The sequence below is a fragment of the Somniosus microcephalus genome, chromosome 10, assembly GCF_052327205.1.
Source record: "Somniosus microcephalus isolate GS21.2 chromosome 10, FLI_Smic_1.0, whole genome shotgun sequence".
Classification (NCBI taxonomy): domain Eukaryota; kingdom Metazoa; phylum Chordata; class Chondrichthyes; order Squaliformes; family Somniosidae; genus Somniosus; species Somniosus microcephalus.
Window position 1 is genome coordinate 116267972 of NC_140996.1, and position 20540 is coordinate 116288511.

The 20540-nt window shown below is 46.9% G+C and overlaps 1 protein-coding gene across 1 annotated transcript in view; it reads right to left on the reverse strand.

Moving 5' to 3' along the window:
• The window catches only part of arhgap42a (Rho GTPase activating protein 42a), a 604917-nt gene that overhangs the window by 73281 nt on the left and 511096 nt on the right, over positions 1 to 20540 (reverse strand). Inside the window, exon 17 of the mRNA XM_085998730.1 lies at positions 14465 to 14570. Within this exon, the coding sequence (XP_085854856.1) occupies positions 14465 to 14570 (106 nt within the window). The remainder of the gene's footprint in view (positions 1 to 14464; positions 14571 to 20540) is intronic.

A 20540-nucleotide genomic window follows, 5' to 3' on the forward strand; every position in this document is an offset into this window, starting at 1 on the left:
CTGCCACCCGGGGGTCACCAGGTTTTTTCACTTCATCAAATCCCGTAACCTGCCCTACTCCATCGAGGAGGTCAGGACCATGACCAGGAACTGCCAAATCTGTGCTGAGTGCAAACCGCATTTTTATAGGCCAGACAGAGCAAGCCTGATCAAAGCCACGCGCCCCTTTGAACGGCTGAGCGTCGATTTTAAAGGGCCCCTCCCCTCCTCCGACCGCAATGTGTACTTCCTCAACATAATTGACGTGTTATCTGGCCCTCCCAAACTCACTTTTCCTACTCGTTAGTTCATTAGGGATCCAAGTGGAGGTACACATGAAGAAACCTGGCATTGGGGCTTGAACCAGGAGCCTCACAGATTGGAGGCTCTGTAGCGGTTTCAGGGCAGCATGAAGGTTTTGCTTTAGGAAACCCCACTCCCCTGCCAAGATGATTTCCAGGGCTTGACCTCCTGAGGCTCCAGCTTCATTCATGGTACCATCTGCCCCGTGATACCAGCACAAAGCAGATCTGCACCTGAAGTGCGCATTGAAAATAGCCATGGGCAGGAAATTTATGGGCACCTCTCCCCTTAGAGGTGCAGTACATTTCAGGAACAAATCACCCGTTGAGCGGTCAGAAAGTACTAATGTCTTGTTTGCCTTTGCAGATGTTTGTGTTTTTGATTTTGACTTATTACTGTACACTATTTTTAAATTCTATGTTGATTAGGTCATTTTGTTTAACTTTTTCATATTTTTACACTTCTAAGATTTTCTTTCATTCTTATGGTTATGAGTGTTCTTTTTGGGAAGGTACTCTCATCTCTTTTTTTTAAATTTCATTCATGGGATGTGGGCATCACTAGCAAGGCCAGCATTTATTGCCCATCCCTAATTGCTCGAGAAGTTGGTGGTGCACCACCTTCTTGAACCGCTGCAGTCCGTGTGGTGAAGGCACTGCCACAGAGCTGTTAGGTAGGGAGCAATGTTCCCTTTAAGCCACGCCACCGCGCAGTGCTTCAGAGGTCCCGTGCAGCCGGTGAGACAGCTTTTAAATTGAACAAACTACGCATGCGCAGACTTTGGAATAGGCCATGCAGCCCATTAAAGGGGTCGCGCAGCCCCCCCAAAAAATGAAGGGGAACATTGGTCGGGAGTTCCAGGATTTTGACCCAGCGATGATGAAGGATCGGCGATAATATTTCCAAGTCAGGATGGTGTGTGACTTGGAGGGGAACTTTCAGGTGGTGGTGTTCCCATGCGCCTGCTGCCCTTGCCCTTCTAGGTGGTAGAGGTCGTGGTTTTGGGAGGTGCAGTCAAAGAAGCCTTGGTGAGTTGCTGCAGTACATGGTGGGGGATTAGATAATGGCAATGCCGTTGAATGTCAGGGGGAGATGGTTAGACTTTCTCTTGTTGGAGGTGGTCATTGCATGGCACTTCTGTGGCACGAATGTTACTTGCGACCTATCAGTCCAAGCCTGAATATTGTCCAGATCTTGCTGCAGGTGGGCACGGACTGTTTCATTATCTGTGGAGTTGCGAATGGAACAGAACACTATGAAATCATCAGCGAACATCCCCACTTCTGATATTTTGATGGAGGGTTGATGGAGGGAAGGTCATTGATGATGCAGCTGAAGATAGTTGGGCCTAGGACATTGCCCTGAGGACCTCCTGCAGTGACGTCCTGGAACTGAGATGATTGGCCTCCAACAACTACAACCATTTTCTTTTGTGCTAGGTATGACTCTAGCCCATGGAGCGTTTTCTCCGATTCCCATTGACTTCAATTTTACTCGGGTTCCTTGATGCTACACTCGGTCAAATGCTGCCTTGATGTCACTCTCACCTCACCTCTGGAATTCAGCTCTTTTGTCCATATTTGGATGAAGGCTGTAATGAGGTCTGGAGCAGAGTGGTTCTGGAGGAACCCAAACTGAGCATCAGTGAGACGGTTATTGGTGAGTAAGTGCCGCTTCATAGCACTGGCGACGACCCCCTCCATCGCTTTGCTGATAGGTTGATGGGGTGGTAATTGGCCGGATTGCATTTTTCCTGCTTTTTGTGGACAGGGCATATGTAGGCAATTTTCCAATTTGTCGGATAGATGCCAGTGTTGCAGCTGTATTGGGACAGCTTGGCTAGAGGCACGGCTAGTTCTGAACAGAAGTCTTCAGTATTACAAACGGGATGTTGTCGGGGCCCATAGCCTTTGCTGTATTCAGTGCGCACAGTCATTTCGTGATATAATGTGGATTTAATCGAATTGGCTGAAGACTGGTTTCCGTGATGGTGGGGACATCAGGAGGAAGCCGAGATGGATCATCTACTCGGCACTTCTGGTTGAAGATGGTTGCAAATGCTTCAGCCTTGTCTTTGCACTCACATGCTGGGCTCTGCCATCACTGAGGATGGGGATGTTCATGGAGCCTCCTCCTCCCATTAGTTGTTTAATTGTCCACCACCATTCACGACTGAATGTGACAGGACTGCAGAACTTTCATCTGATCCATTGGTTGTGGGGTTGCTTAGCCCTGTCTATGGCATGCTGTTTCCTCTGTTTAGCATGTGTTGCAGCTTCCCCAGGTTGGCACCTCATTTTTAGGTAGGCCTGGTGCTGCTCCTGGCATGCTCTTCTATACTCCCCATTGATCCAGAGTTGGTCCACTGGCTTGATGGTAATGGTCAAGTGAGGGATATGCCAGGCCATGAGGTTACAGATTGTGGTGGAATACAATTCTGCTGCTGCTGATGGCCCACAGCGCCTCATGGATGCCCAGTTTTGAGCTGCTAGATCTGTTCTAAATCTATTCCATTTAGTATGGTGGTAGTGCCACACAATACGATGGAGGGTGTCCTCTGTGTGAAGATGGGACTTTGTCACCACAGAGACTGTGCGCTGCTCACTCCTACCAATACGGTCATGGACAGATGCATCGGTGCCAGGTAGATTCGTGAGGACGACGTCAAGTAGGGTTTTCCCTCGTGTTGGTTCTCTCACCGGCTGCTGCAGGCCGAATCTGGCAGCTGTGTACTTCAGGACTCGGCCAGTTCGGTCAGTGGTGGTGTTACCAAGCCACTCTTGGTGATGGACACTGAAGTCCCCCACCCAGAGTAATTTCTGTGCCCTTGCTACTCAGTGCTTCTTCCAAGTGGTGTTCAACGTGGAGAAGTACTGATTCATCAGCTGCGGGAAGGTGGAAGGTGGTAATCAGCAGGGGGTTTCCTTACCCATGCTTGACGTTAAGCCATGAGACTTCATGGGGTCCGGAGTCAAGGTTGAGGACTCCCAGGGCCACTCGCTCCTGACTGTATACCACGGTGCCGCCACCTCTGGTGTGTCTGTCCTGCCGGTGGGACAGGACATACCCAGGGATGGTGATGGAGAAGTCTGGCACATTGGTATGATTCTGAGAGTATGACTATGTTAGGCTGTTGCTTGACTAGTCTGTGGGACAGCCCTCCCAATTTTGGCACAAGTCCCCAGATGTTAGTGAGGAGGACTTTTCAAAGTCGACTGGGCTGGGTGTGCCTTTGTCGTGTCTAAATCCGGTGCCTAGGCTGATGCCGGGTGGTCTGTTCAGTTTTATTCTTATTGTTTTTTGTAGCGGTTTTGATACAACTGAGTGGCTTGCTAGGCCATTTCATTGTGTTTATTTTGATTTTTAATTTGGGCTGCAATGTACTTTCCCTTCAATGTCAGCTATTGTTCAGGTTCCTAGACTTCTTACTGGTGGAGTGTAATTAACTTTTTTTGTACATTTTAGGTCATCCATGTGTGGTATGACTCATTCACATCTATCATATCTTTTCTTTTCTCACATAGCTGTTTTTAGGTTATTCATTTATTTTGTTGGCGGCTCAACAGATTTGCACATTTTCCGAACTGGAAGCTTGTAGTGCATCTGCTGATTCTATCTCTGCACTGCACTAGCTTTATCTGGATATCATTCTTTGCTTTTCCTAGACTCTATTTTAATTCCCTGAAAGATCCCAGGTTCAACCTCTGGTCTATGCTCAGTTAGTGAATTATCTTAGTAGAGATGCTCCAGTTGGAGTCCATGGATAATGGAGATGAAAATAAGCAAAGCCTCCCAGCTCTGATTGCTATCGAGCAACACTTACTGGAAGTGCATGCTTGTGTATGTCAGATGATAATGGGTCAGATACAACTGTGATGGCCCTTTGAGTGAATAGCTTGCTGACATTCACCATTAAAGATCACACTTGTACACTGGCCACTTTGTGTTAGGTATTGGAAGCCGATAGGCTTCTTGTAACTGTACTCCAACAAGGAGTGAAAACTTTCTGGAGAAAAGGGGAGGGAAGAAAATTGCGGGAAAAAAAAAGTTCAAACATAAGACAGAGTGAAGCCTAAACAGGTGGGCAACCATATATACCATCCTCTACATTGACTGATGACATGAAAAGGTAAGTATTAATTGTTAATACTAGTAAATTGTCCATGATATCAAATAAGGGGATTCAAGGCCAAGGGGGGTGATTTTCACTCAGAAGTCGGGTTGGAGGCGGGACTACAACTTTCGGGGTTGTAGTCCCGCCTCCATCGAGATGCGGCCAATCCACGCGATTTTAACTTGATCGACCTTGTTCAGCCTGCCCAGCGGGCTCAGCAGGCCAATTAAGGGCCACCCGGCAACAGGTGACGTCACAGACTGAAATTTCATCTGTCAAGATGTTTCGACAGATGAAATATCAGTGTTTCACAGCTGTTTGAAGCTGTCAAACACTGACAGTCTGTAATGAAATCTGTTTGTCTTGATCCTGTATTCGTTTTGCACACATGTATATTACCCTCCCCCACTGTGTATAGTTTCACTTCCTCTTTCCCGACTAACCTGGGAGGTTCCAGGTCTTGGCTCTTGGCTCCGCCCCGACTTCTCTTACATTAAGATCCCAGGATCTGTATGACTCATTCCTGTGAACCAGTCGGCATGTTGAGATGTTAGCTCTGATCTTAGTGATTAAAAGCCAACTTGTTTAAGTCTATAACTTCTAGTTTTGTGGTTATTAAAGGCCCATCAATTTTATTCACTAAAGAATACTAGGATGGATCGACTCCTAAAACCAGAGCGTCTGGACTTGGATCCACATTCTGCTGAAGCATCAAATCAATTTGGACACTGGCTCAAATGCTTCGAACTCTTCGCGGGGGCCTCATCCGCTAGCGAGGTAGATAAACTGAGTCTACTGACTACTCGCGTAAGTCATCGGATTTATTCGTTCATCCGGGACACCATCTCTTACATGGAGGCCATCACTATCCTGAAGGCCCAATACCAGAGGCCGGTAAACGAAGTGTACGCCAGACATCTGCTGGCTACACGCAGACAGTGACCAGAGGAATCAATGGACGATTTCTTACAGGGCCTAAAGGACCTGGTCCGGGACTGTAACTGCAAGGCCGTGACGGCCAACGCGTACTCTGACGAATTGGTCCGCGATTCCTTCATCACGGGCCTCAAATCGAATTATATCCGGCAGAGACTGCTGGAGAAGGAGGTCCTGGACTTAAAAAAGGCAGTGGCCACTGCGCGATCACTGGACGTGGCCCAGAGAAACTCTGACTCTTATTCTTCCGGCCATGCGGCCCTCACCGCCTCGTGCGCGCCGAGGGGGCCGCCATCTTGGAATCAGCCATCTTCCCCATCCAGGTCTCAGACCAGCTCTACGCCGCCGGAGTCCCCACACAGAAGTTCACCCAGGAGTCCTACTACAGCGGCAATGTCTCGAGGCCCGAAATGCTACTTCTGCGGCCAGGCCAAGCACCCAAGACAACGATGCCCAGCGAAGGACGCTACATGCTTCAAATGTAAGAAAAAGGGGCATTTTAGCAAAGTTTGCAGGGGGAATCCGATTTCCAACTCCGTCACCGCCTCGTGCGTGCTGTGCGGGCCGCCATCTTGGGATCCGCCATCTTTTCCCGACTCAACGGCCGCCCAGGGCCCAACAGTGGCTTCGATCACGGTGGATCAATCCAGGCCACACCCGTTGACAAAATCCATGATGGACATACCGGTAAACGGGAATTTAACGAAATGTTTAATTGACTGTGGGAGTACCGAGAGTTTTATCCACCCTAGCCTGGTACGGCGGCACTCATTAACGGTAACCCCTGCACGGAGCAGAATTACTATGGCTGCTAAGCCCCACACTTCGGACATTTTGGGCTACTGTGTGGTAACACTGACTGTAAAAGGCACGGACTACAAGGATTTTAAACTCCTCGTGATGCCAGAACTCTGTGCTAATGTAATCTTGGGCCTGGACTTCCAGTGCCACCACGAAAGTGTCACGCTAGCATATGGCGGGTCCCAGCCGCCACTCACAGTCTGTGGCCTATCAACCTTAAAAATCAGCCCACCCTCTTTATTCGCTAATCTCGCTCCGAACTGTAGGCCCATAGCGACCAAAAGTAGACGGTACAGTCTGGAAGACAGACACTTTATCAAGGCGGAAGTGGACAGACTCCTGCGGGAAGGCATTATTGAATGCAGTACCAGCCCGTGGCGTGCCCAAGTAGTCATAGTTAAAAATAGCGAAAAGAAACGGATGGTAATTGACTACAGCCAGACTGTTAATATTTATACCCAGCTGGACGCCTACCCTTTACTCCGCATATCAGAAATGGTCAACCAGGTTGCGCAATACCGAGTCTTCTCAACTATCGACCTCAAATCTGCGTATCACCAGCTCCCCATTAGAACGGAGGACCGCCCATACACCGCCTTCGAGGTGAACGGGTGCCTCTACCATTTTCTCAGAGTGCCCTTCGGGGTAACAAATGGGGTCTCGGTCTTCCAACGTGAGATGGACCGCATGGTTGATGAGAATAAACTACAAGCTACCTACCCCTATCTGGACAATGTCACTATCTGCAGGCACAACCAGCAAGACCACAATCTAAATCTTGCGAGATTTTTAAAAACTGCCCTAAAGCTGAATCTAACCTACAACGAAGACAAATGTGTCTTCAACACAACCCGTCTCTGTATCCTCGGCTGCGTGGTGGAAGATGGGGTAATTGGACCGGACCCTGACCGATTACGCCCCCTAAAGGAACTGCCCCTGCCACACAATCCCAAAGCTTTAAAAAGGTGCCTCGGATTTTTTTCGTATTATGCCCAATGGGTGCCCAATTACTCTGATAAGGCCCGACCCCTCATTAAATCGACGTCCTTCCCACTATCAGCTGAAGCTCAGGAGGCTTTCACCAGTATTAAACAGGACATTGAAAGGGCTGCAGTGTGTGCAGTGGACGAATGCATTCCCTTTCAAGTCGAAAGCGATGCGTTAGACTTTGCCTTAGCTGCGACCCTCAATCAGGCTGGGAGACCTGTGGCCTTCTTCTCCCGAACCCTTCAGGGACCTGAAGTCAGGCACTCTTCTGTCGAGAAGGAGGCACAGGCTATAGTGGAGGCAGTGCGGCACTGGAGACACTACCTAGCCGGCAAACGTTTCACCCTGCTCACCGACCAGCGGTCGGTGGCTTTCATGTTTAATAACAAAGGGGGAAAATCAAGAATGACAAAATACTCAGGTGGAGGATCGAACTATCCACGTTCGACTATGATATTATGTACAGGCCGGGAGCCCTTAATGAACCCCCAGACGCCCTATTGCGGGGAATGTGTGCCAGCATTCATACGGACAAATTACAGGGTCTCCACAACGACGTCTGTCACCCAGGGGTCACCCGACTATACCATTTTATAAAGTCCCGCAATCTGCCCCACTCTATCGAGGAGGTCAGAGCAATGACCAGAGCCTGCCGCATCTGTGCGGAATGCAAGCCTCGTTTCTACAGGCCTGACCGTGCACACCTTATCAAAGCCACACGGCCATTCGAGCGCCTAAGTCTGGACTTCAAGGGACCCCTTCCCTCTGCCGACCGTAACGTATACTTCCTCAATATCATTGATGAATATTCCCGCTTCCCCTTCGCCATTCCCTGCCCAGACATGACCAGTGCCACGGTCATCAAGTGTCTCTGTAATCTATTCTGCATGTTTGGCATGCCGAACTACATACACAGCGATAGGGGGACGTCATTCATGAGTGACGAGCTGCGCCAGTTCTTGCTCTCGAAGGGGATAGCCACTAGCAGAACCACTAGCTACAACCCCCGGGGTAATGGGCAAGTGGAAAGGGAGAATGCTACTGTTTGGAAGACTGTCACGTTAGCCTTAAAGTCAAAAGGCCTTCCGACCTCCCGCTGGCAGGAAGTCCTCCCAGACGTGCTCCACTTCATAAGGTCTCTGTTATGTACTGCCACTAATGCTACCCCTCACGAAAAGATGTTCGTTTCCCCCCGGAAATCCACCTCGGGCATATCTCTACCCGCGTGGCTGACGTCTCCGGGGACAGTACTATTGCGGAAGCACGTGAGAGGCCATAAAACGGACCCCCTTGTGGAAAAGGTACAGCTCCTCCATGCAAACCCTCAGTACGCCTATATCGAATACTCTGACGGGCGAGAGGACACTGCTTCCATAAAAGACCTCGCTCCCTCAGGGAGCGGAGAGAACGATGGGAGACTACCCGATGAAGACCTACACTACAAAGAGACAGGACGCCCAGAGGTATCAATACCCAACTTTAACCTGGAGGGCACTGCAGATAACCTGGAAGACACTGCAGAGGCCCGGACAGCGGAGGAACCAGAATCCACTCCCCTAGAGGCACCCCAACCGGCTTTGCGCCGATCACTGGGAACTGCAAAACCTCCTGACAGACTCACTTATACCAACTTTTAAGAAACATCACCCCGATGGACTAAATCTATAGAAGGGGTGAATGTAATGAAATCTGTTTGTCTTGATCCTGTTTTCGTTTTGCACTCATGTATATTACCCTCCCCCACTGTGTATAGTTTCACTTCCTCTTTCCCGACTAACCTGGGAGGTTCCAGGTCTTGGCTCTTGGCTCCGCCGCGACTTCTCTTACATAAAGATCCCAGGATCTGTATGACTCATTCCTGTGAACCAGTCGGCGTGTTGAGATGTTAGCTCTGATCTTAGTGATTAAAAGCCAACTTGTTTAAGTCTATAACTTCTAGTTTTGTGGTTATTGAAGGCCCATCACAGTCTTACTTCTAACCTGAGTCCTTGTACACAGACTCAGTTAGAAATCTCGCCGGCACAGAAAGCTGCAGGCTGTCACTTTTGACAGTTCGCAGCTGTTCTGCTTTCTGTGCCGGTTAGATGATGGACTCCTGAAACCTAGAGGAAGGAAGGCTAAAAAGGTAAGTATAGGTAATTTAAACTTCTTTACACACTTTAGACACACCAACCACACTTACCTTTGCACTCATGCACCCATCACTCACCTGAACACCGACATCTCGACCCCTCCAAGTCCTTCAACCCGATGGCCCGACTCCTCTAACTTGGCGTGGTTTGGAGCCGTCGGGAATCCCACACTTCAAGCTTTAAAATAGGGATTAGGCTAAAAATTGCCTGTTAACTACCTGTTAACAGGCAGTTAATTGTCACTAATCCCTTCCCGCCTCGGGTAGGCGGGTCCCAGTGTGGGGCGGATACCCGCCTCCTTTGAAACTTACATGGAGGTAGGTTTGGGGCGGGATGGTGTCGGGACCCCCGAATTCGGGACTTTAACCCCCCGCACACCTCCAATCCCGACTCCACGGGTCAGTTAAAATCGAGGCCCAAGTGTTATCTACAGGTAAAGATGAGTTAGAAGGCTGGGATAAAGGAGCTAGAGCACACAGATGCAATTCAGTTCCTATTTTAAAGATCTACATTCTGTCCTTATTTTGTATTATCCTTTGATTGCTGGGAGCGGGAAGTCTGGGTTTTAACTCCCCGGCGTGCGTGCGACATCACGGACAGGTTCGCCGCCTGGAAGTCAGTGTGATTGGCAGGCTGCCTTCCAGTCAGGCAGGGAACGCTGGACAAGAGGCCACAATCCCAGGTAGATGCGAGCCCCAACCCCTGGTGGGGAAGCTTGGGGGAGCCGGGAGGAAGCACTCCTGCTCCTCCTGGCCCACAAGGCTTGCTCCCCGAGGCTGTCCTCGCCTCGCTGCAGCTGCCGTGATTCCTGAGGCCCGGGAATCCCAGCTGGCTACAGTTAAACTTGCAAAGCAGATTAAATCCGAGTCTTCCAACCTCATTATCATACTTATGTGCAAACATAGGAGTGCACCAGCAAATAGGGTCAGAGTAGGGAAAAATGGTAAAAAGACAAAATTAAAGGTTCTCTATCTGAATGCACGCAGCATTCATAACAAGTTAGATGAAGTGACGGCACAAAGAAATAAATGGGTATGATCTGATTGCCATTACAGAGACGTGGTTGCAAGGTTGGGAACTGAATATTCAGGGATATTTGACATTTCGGAAGGATAGGCAGAAAGGTAAAGGAGGTGGGGTAGCTCTGTTAATAAAGGATGAGATCAGTACAGTAGTGAGAAATGATCTTGGCTCAGAAGATCAAGATGTAGAATCAGTTTGGGTGGAGATAAGAAATAGTAAGGGAAATAAGTCACTGGTGGGAGTAGTCTATAGGCCCCCTAATAGTAGCTACACTGTAGGAGAGTATAAATCACGAAATAATGGGGGCTTGTAAGAAAGGTACTGCAATAATCATGGGCGATTTTAATCTTCATATAGATTGGATAAATCAAATTAGCAAAGGTAGCCTTGAGGAGGAGTTCATAGAGTGTATTCAGGAAGGTTTCTAAAAACAATACATTGCGGAACCAACCGGCTATTTTAGATCTGGTAATGTGTAATGAGACAGGATTAATTAATGACCTCATTGTAAAGGATCCTCCAGGGAAGAGTGATCATAACATGATAGAATTTCAAATTCAGTTTGAGGGTGAGAAACTTGGATCTGAAACTAGTGTCTTAAACTTAAATAAATGCAATTACAAAGGTATGAAGACAGAGTTGGCTAAAGTGGACTGGGAAAATAGATTTAAAGGTAAGATGGTAGATAAGAAGTGGCAGACATTTAAGGAGATATTTTATAACTCTCAACTAAGATATATTCCAGTGAGAAAGAAAGACACTACGAGAAGGATGAACCAGCTGTGGCTAACTAAGGAAGTTAAGGATGGTATCACATTGAAAGAAAAGGCATACAATGTTGCGAAGATTAGTGGTAAGCCAGAAGATTGGGAATTTTTTAGAAACCAGCAAAGGATGACTAAAAAAATAATAAAGAGGGAGAAAATAGATTGAGCGTAAACTAGCAAGAAATATAAAAACAGACAGTAAGAGCTTCTATGAGTATATAAAAAGGAAGAGAGTAGCTAAAGTAAACATTGGTCCCTTAGAGGATGAGACTGGGGAATTAACAATGGGAAACAAGGAAATGGCAGAGATTTTGAACAAATATTTTGTATCTGTCTTCATGGTAGAAGACACTAAAAGCATCCCAATAATAGTAGATAATCAAGGGGCAAAAGTGAGGGAGGAACTTAAAACAATCACTATCACCAGAGGAAAAGTACGAGGCAACCTAATGGGACTAAAGGCTGACAAGTCCCCTGGATCTGATGGCTTGCATCCTAGAGTCTTAATAGAAGTGGCTGCAGAAAAAGTGGATGCATTGGTTGTAATCTTCCAAAAATCCGTAGATTCTGGAAAGGTCCCAGCGGATTGGAAAACCGCAAATGTAATGCCCCTATTCAAGAAAGGAGGTAGACAGAAAGCAGGAAACTATAGGCCAGTTAGCCTAACATCTGTCATTGGGAAAATGCTGGAATCCATTATTAAGGAAGAAGTAGCAGGACATTTAGAAAATCATAATACAATCAAGCAGAGTCAACATGGTTTTATGAAAGGGAAATCATGTTTGACAAATTTATTAGAGTTCTTTGAGGATGTAATGAGCAGGGTGGATAAAGGGGAACCAGTAGATGTAGTGTATTTGGATTTCCAAATAAGGTGCCACATAAAAGGTTACTGCACAAGATAAGAGCTCACGGTATTGGGGGTAATATATTAGCATGGAGAGAGGATTGGCTAACTAACAGAAACAGAGGGGGCGATTTTGCCAGCCCTGGGGAGGTGGGTATGGAGGCGGGACTGCCGGCAAAATGGCAGAATTTGGGGAACTCGTCCCCATGCCATCTTCCTAGGAGGCGGGTAGCCGTCCCGCGCCGGGTCCCATCTCCTTGGAGGCGGGAAGGGATTGAAGCCTATTAACTGCCTGTTAACAGGTAGTTAACAGGCAGAAAATAGGATTATCCTTTTATTGCCCACACAAGTGCGGGCTTCCCGAAGGCTCCGAAACCCGCCAGGTCAGCGAGGCGGGTACTGTGTCTGCGGGGGTCGGGGGGGTGCAAAAGTGTGCTGTGAAGGTAAGTGATGGGTGCAAGAGTGGAGAGGTGAGTATCGGAGGTAAGTGCAAAGTGTTAGTAAAAGTGTACTTACCTTTGTTTCTTCCTGCAGGCTTCAGTCGGTTTTGTATGCGGAGAGACTCGGACCTCCGTGTTGCAGATGACAGATGGCCGTTGCATTCTCAGATGCAACAACCATCTCATTTCTGTAAAAGAAAGAAGTTTGATGAGGTCTTGAATTCAAGACCTCATCAAACTACAGAGAATGTCATTGTTTGACAGCTTCACAGAGCTGTCAAACGATGACAATTTGCCTGTCAAAATTTTTTGACAGATGAAACGTCATACGTTGACGTTCTCTGCAACCAGCTTTCCCTTAATTGGCCTGCTAAGCCCGGTGGGCAGGCTTAATAAGGTCAATCAAGGGAAAATAGCATGGGTTGACCACAAATCAATGGAGGCGGGACATCGACCAGCCAAGCAGCAGTCCCGCCTCCAACGTGCCCCCATTGGCAAAAATCACACCGAGAGTCGGGATAAATGGGTCATTTTTAGGTTGGCAAACTGTAATCTGAAAATGACACGTTTATTCCTACTCTTAACAACCTTTTATGGGGCACCTCATTGAATGCCTTTTGGAAATCTAAATATACTACATTCACTGGTTTCCCTTTAGCTACTCTGCTAGTTATATCCTCAAAAAACTCTAATAAATTTGTCAAACACTAATTTCCCTTTCATAAAACCATGTTGACTCTGCCTAATCATATTATGATTTTCTAAGTGCCCCGTTACCACTTCCTTAATAATGGATTCCAGCATTTTCCTGATGACTGATGTCAGGCTAACTGGCCTGCAGTTCCCTGTTTTCTCTCTCCCTCCTTTCTTGAATAGCGGGCTTACATTTGCTACCTTCCAATCCGCTGGGACCATTCCTGAATCTAGGGAATTTTGGAAGACCATAAATAATGCATCCACTATCTCTGCAGCCACCTCTTTTAGAACCCTAGGATGTAGGCCATCAGGTCATGGGGATTTGTCAGCTTTTAGTCCCATTAGTTTCTCAAGTACTTTTTCCTCCACTGATATTAATTACTTTAAGTTCCTCGCTCTTATTAGCCCCTTGGTTCCCCACTATTTTTGGTATACTTTTTGTCTCTTCTACTGTGAAGAATGATACAAAATATTTGTTTAAAGTCTCTGCCATTTCCTTGTTCCTCAATATAATTTTTCCTCTCTTGGTACTTTATCTCAATGGATACATCAGTTTGTAATTGACCATATTGACTGTCATTTTCCTTATATACTTGATGCAGAGCCAATAAGAGCCATCCTTCCAGTTTGCAGCTGCAGAAGACATTTTGAGGGTGTTATCTTTCTTAAAAGAACCTGCTTTTTAAGCTAAAAAACTCAGTGAAAAGAGCTAACAAAAAACTAAGGACAAAAATACTTCATTGTTGTCAGAGGTAATGCAAGGTATGAACTCAATTGGTAAATTGAATTGGAAAAGTCACCAACACAAAAAAGGATATATGTATTACAATGAACAAAAGACTTTTAGTTACAGCCTTGTGATATGTTCCCAGTTATCTATTATTCTCTGTAAAATATAAACTACATCTAGTAAATGTTGCTAATTCATTATGAAGTGAAAATAGAGTCGTTAACATTTTTATTTTTGAAACCTTATCAAATTTGAGTCACAGCCATTAGTGACATTGACAACGTCAATTGAGAAATTATTTCTAAAAATATTTAATTTTATCATGTAAGCAATGATATAAGCTATGTAGATCAACCTGCTGAAACAATAAACAGTGGAATTTTTACTTTGAAGATTAATTTGATTGGAGGAAGTCATTGGATGTCACTAAATCACTCAAACTTCACTCTTGCCGTTACTGGCATCACCTGTACCCTTCAATTAGATTAGACCATTCAATTAACTCCAAGGTATCCATTATCATCAGCTAGATTTTACTTGAGTGAATTTTTAACATTGCTAGATGGTGAAATTATGAACAGGGTCAAAGAACAACCAAGTACATCTTAAATCTGTTAAATTACATTTCTAAAATGCAACATAAATTAGATGAGCATGATCATCGTTAGCAGAAATCTTGTAATGGCTAAAGAAAGATACAACTACTTACTTCACCAAATGTTTTAGCAAAAGGTCGAGCATCTCTCTGTTCTTTTCTGGTAGTTTATAAACCAGTGCATGAACAGCACGAACTCTGTAATTCTGGTCATCTGACTCTGTAGAAAAGTATAATAGAATCATTGTATTAATACTTTTGAAGTGTTAGTAGAAATAATATTAGTAGATAAATTATATTTCAGTTTATACATGGGTACTTTTTGTTTAAAGAAGAGTGTATTTGAAATATTGACTTTATCTATGACCTATTACAGCCAGTCCCCCCCTCCTTCACATCAGCTAGAATGACAGGCACAGCAATCTATTACATTGATCACTTTAACACATGCTGCTTGGGAACCAGAGCCAATTTATGGAAGAATGGAACCTGCGCAACACATGCATCTACAAATGGACAGCCTTGACACAATGGAAGAACTACTACTTTACCAACTACAGTACTACTTTACCAACTGACAGCCTTGACACAATGGAAGAACTACGACTTTACCAACTCAGCTCTCCCCACCACACAACTTTATTTGATTCTCTAGTAGTCAAGCCAGAATATTAGAAATATCATCGACAATTAAGTTTTAAATTAATACATACATTATGTAAATCACCATCTTTTCTCTTTAAACCCCTCTCTCTTGCCTCTTTCCATAAATGTAATTTTTTCCTTTCTTTCTTTCCACACTCACTTTCAACAAGTCGGGGAACTCATGAACGTTTGTGTCACAAAAATTGAGACTATCCTTTCAGTTCATGCTGCTGTTTCCCCTTCTCCACCAAGCCAACCCTGTCACAAGCTCCCCTTGCACTAGCGTTGCACCCATGTCTTTCTCTAGTTTCTCTCCCATCTGTAATGTATATACCTTTAAGGGGGGAACTATGTTTTACAGCTCATGTATACTGTAGTACCGGCAGTGACCACACCTGTATATAACGCTGAGTAGTAATCTGTTGTATCAGTTGCAGTTTGAACCACGTTGAGTAAACACCTGTTGTACCGTTCTCTGCAGTCCTTTTCTTATTATTACACGGACGTAACAGTGGTGACGAGCAAGTTCGAACCTACCTGCAACTCTGCATCATCTCCCAGGGATTCGCTCCTGGAGAACAGTGGAAGAAGGTCGAGTCCAGAAGCACGGGCGTCGACCACGGGCAACCGCCCAGTCATCCAGCGGAGCTTTGAGCATCGCAGGGGAGGCTGTCGAGAGCCAGGCTTGGCTTTCCAGTCACGGTGGTCCAGCGAAACGGGCTGGCAACAGGTACTGCGCAGACCCTTCCCGGACAGCGACGGCCTAGAGCCGACCGAGCGGCACAGAAAAAGGCCGAGCAGCGTCGACGGGGGAGAGACAGAGGGCAGAGCGCACAGGGCGCAGCCGGTGTTCAGGACCGAGCGGCGTCAACGGGGGAGCGAGACGAGAGAGAGCAGAGCGCAGCCAGTGTTCAAGGGCCGAGCAGCATCAACGGGGGAGAGAGGCGCGCAGGAAAACGCGAGGCGCTGCCATTGCCATGAGGACCGCAGAGAGCGGCATTGGCAGCAGCGCAGGAGCAGCGCACAAAACCCACAGGGTGTCGTCATTTGCCACGAGGACCGCCGAGAGCGGCGTTGGCAGCAGCGCGGGAAACGCCATTTTAAGCCGCAGCAGAGAAGAAAGGAAAGCGCGGGAGACGCCATTTTAAGCCAGTCTAACCACACCCAAAAATGCCGAAGAGTGGCAGTATCACAGCGTTCGACAATGAAGTCGAAGATTGGACGACATATGTCAAACGCATAGAAGTATACTGCAAGGCGAATGAAGTGCCAGATGACAAGAAAGCGCTGGTATTGTTGAATTCAATGGGTGCAAAAATGTATGGCTTACTACGAAACCTAGTAACCCCAGAGAAGCCAGTAGAAAAGGATTTTGAAAACATAGTGTCAATCCTACAGGACCACTTAAACCCCACACCGCTGCTGATAGCAGAAAGATTTAAGTTTCACAAAAGGAACCAGCATAAAGATGAAAGTAATGCTGAGTATTTAACGGAACTGCGCAAGCTATCGAAACACTGCCACTTTGGAACGGGACTAGCAGATACCTTAAGGGACAAGTTTGTGTGTGGGCTTCAAAGTGAAGGAACCCAGAAACGGCTTTTATCTGAAAAGGACCTTACGCTGGAAAAGGCTTTCAGCATTGCGGTATCATATGAAGCAGCAGCACGGGGTACTGCAGAGATACAACAGAGACTGCAAGAATATGGCACAAACGAAATGTCATATGGAACACAGAAGTGCTATCGCTGTGGCAGAACAACACACGACCAGAATGATTGCTGGTTCAAAGACAAAGGGCTGGATTTTCCTAAGCCCCTGGAGTCGGGTTGGAGGCGTGCGGGCGATAAAAATCGGAGATCCGGGGGTCCCGACCCCATCCCGCCTCCATGTCAATTTCATAGGAGTCGGGTTGCCGACAAGTGCTGGAACCCGACTCCCAGAGGCGGGAAGGGATTAAAGGCAATTAAACTGCCTGTTAACAGGTAGTTAACAGGTAGTTTTTTGCCTATTCGCGATTTTTATTGCTGGTTTGTGGGCTTCCCGACAGCTCCAAACCACGAAAAGTTTTCGAGGTGGGACGTGGGTCTGAGGTCTTGGAGGGGTCGAGATGTCCAGTGTTCAGGTGAGTGAGGGGTGCAGGAGTGCAAAGGTAAGTGTTTTGCAAGTGTTTAAAGTGTTTAAATAAGTTTAACTTACTTTTACTTACCTTTACAGGAGTCCTGCATTCCGGTGTCGGGAGTCAGCTGCAAGAACCACAGAAGCTCCGATTAAAAAAAAAAAATTAGCTTCTTGGTTTCTGCAGCAAAATGATTTTAAAGTTATCCTGAGAAAGGACTGAGGCTGAATTAGCAGTTTTTCAGTGCATGACAGCTTCAAACAGCTGTTAAACACTGATATTTCATCTGCCAAAAGCTTTTGACAGATGAAATGTCAATCTCTGACGTCACCTGTTGCCGGGTGGCCCTTAATTGGCCTGCTGAGCCCACAGGGCGGGCTCAACAAGGTCAATCAGAGGAAAATCCAGTGGGTTGGCCACATCTCCATGGTGGCGGGACAACAAGCCCAAATGTGGGTTTCCCACCTCCAACCCGCCCCCGTAGCAAAATCCAGCCCAAAGTGTGCAGACAGTGTGGAAAAGTAGGACACATAGCACGAGTCTGCAGGTCGGGAAAGCAAACCAGCAATAAGAAACCGACCAAAGGGAAGTACAAGAAGGTACATAAGATAACGGAGAATAGTCCAGACGAACAAAAGAGTGATAACGACTCCGAAAGCAGGGAACTGAGTTTTCTGAAACTACATAATGTGATCACAACGGAGGATCACCGAACCATTTGGGTCACTCTCAAGATAGCAGGAGTCCAGGTAAAGATGGAATTGGACACAGGATCAGCTCTAACAGTCATAAACCAACGGGACTACGAGTGGCAATTCTCACACAAACCCTTCAGAGACACAAAAATTATTTTGAAGACGTACACGGGGCAAAAAGTCTACCCCAAAGGAAAAATAAGGGTGACCGTTATATATAACGGTAAGGAAACACCAAAACTAGACCTGTATGTATTGCAAAATGGAGGACCACCATTACTGGGACGTGAATGGATCCGGAAAATACAACTGGATTGGCATTCCATACAGGCACTGACTGTGGCTGACAAAAAGGATGACGACGTCACACCTGGGCGACTGTCAAAGATCCTAACTGACGCGAAAGAAGTGTTCCAGCAAGGACTCGGAACACTAAAAGGCATGACAGCGACGATTAAAATTGAAGAAAACGCAAGCCCAAAATTTTTTAAGGCCAGACCGGTACCCTATGCGATCCGCCCAGCCGTCGAAGCACAGCTGGAGAGTCTGGAACGTTCAGGTGCACTGTCCAAGGTAGACTGGAGCGAGTAGGCTACACCCATCGTCCCTGTGACGAAAAAGTCGGTGAGCAGCACGCCTGGGGAACCAAGGAAGGTTCGCATCTGTGGGGACTTTAAGGTAACAGTGAACTCGATCCTTCACACCGTACAATAGCCACTTCCGCAGATTGAAGATATTTTCGCCTCGCTATCGGGAGGGAAACGCTTCACTAAGATTGATCTGGCCTAGGCGTATCTGCAAATGGAGGTGGAAGAAGCATCAAAAAAATACCTCACAATCAACACCCATAAAGGTCTCTACCAATACAACCGGCTGGTATTCGGGGTAGCATCAGCTCCGGCTATTTGGCAGAGGGCAATGGAACAAGTCCTGCAAGGGATCCCAGGGACCCAGTGTTATTTGGACGACATCCTGGTCACGGGCGAAAATGACAGTGATCACCTTGCCAACCTGGAGCAGGTGTTCACTAGATTGCAGGAATATGGGCTCTGAGCTAACCGCCCCAAATGCGAGTTTTTTAGAAAACAGATCTCGTATTGTGGCCACGTTATCGATAAAGAGGGGTTACATAAGTCCCCAGAGAAGATTGAGGCAGTAGTCAAGGCTCCAGCACCGGAAAATGTGTCACAACTGAGGTCGTTCCTCGGGCTGGTAAACTACTACCATAAGTTCTTGCCAAATTTGTCTACAATACTACACCCACTGAACACCCTACTGCAAACTGGGGTGCCATGGAAGTGGAATGACGAATGTAGACGAGCTTTCCAGAAGAGCAAAACACTAATCACATCGAAAGAGGTATTGGCCCATTACAACCCAGCGTTACCAATTCGGTTGGCTTGTGATGCGTCACCCTACGGCATTGGAGCGGTGCTGTCACACAAATTCTCGGACGGCTCAGAGAGGTCAATAGCCTTTGCGTCACGATCACTAACCTCAGCCGAGCGTAACTACGCCCAGATTGACAGGGAGGCACTCAGCCTAGTGTGGGGAGTGAAAAAGTTCAATCACTATCTGCACGGGCAGAAATTCACCTTGCTGACTGATCACGAGCCTCTTGTCTCCATTTTTAATCCGAAGAAGGGTGTTCCGGTGATGACTGCGCAACGACTACAAAGATGGTCACTTTTTCTAGGGGCGCACCACTATGAGATTGAATATAAGGGCACGAAACAGCATGGAAATGCTGATGGGCTATCACGCCTGCCACTGCCTACTGCGGAGGAAGCACCAGCAGTGGATCCTGTCGAAATATTCCATTCGACTATATTTGAATACCCACCGGTAACTAACGCTTGTATCAAAAAGGAAACCCGAAATGACCCGACACTGTCTCGGGTATATGATTTGACGGTGAAGGGATGGCCAGCATATGGCGACTCACTGTTGCCAGCATTCTCGACAAGGAGAGAACAGCTGTCAGTGTGCCGGGGGACCTTGATGTGTGGATCCCGAGTGGTAATTCCACCCAAGTTAAGGGAGAGAGTGCTCAATGAGCTTCATGAGGGTCATCTGGGAGGAGTAAAAATGAAAAGCCTAGCCAGGGCTTATGTGTGGTGGCCGGGATTCGATAAACAAATCGAGGACCTGACCAAGAGCTGCTCAGGATGCCAGAAAGTCCAATATGCACCACCACAGGCCCCTCTACACCCATGGGAGTGGCCCTCATCTCCATGGCAACAGGTGCATATTGATTTTGCTGGTCCATTCATGGACTCAATGTTTTTAATAGCCGTGGATGCGCATTCGAAATGGCCTGAGGGCATCAAAATGTCCTCCACCACCACGGAGAAAACTATTGCAGTCCTACGGACCATTTTTGCCAGGAATGGCTTGCCAGAACAGATTTGCTCCGATAACGGACCACAGTTTGTGTCCGAAGAGTTCCGGAGGTTCTTGAAAAAGAATGGGGTAAGGCATTACACACCCGCCCCGTATCATCCAGCCACAAATGGATTGGCTGAGAGGTTCGTACAAACCTTTAAGAAGGCAATAAAGGCTATGTACAATGACAACATTTCGCTGTAGCACAAGGTGGACAATTTCCTGTTCGCCTACCGGAATGCGACACATGCAGTCACCAACCAGGCCCCAGCCATGATGTTCTTTAACCGAAGGTTAAGATCTCGCCTGGATTTGCTCAGACCAAACGTACGAAGAGATGTTGAGA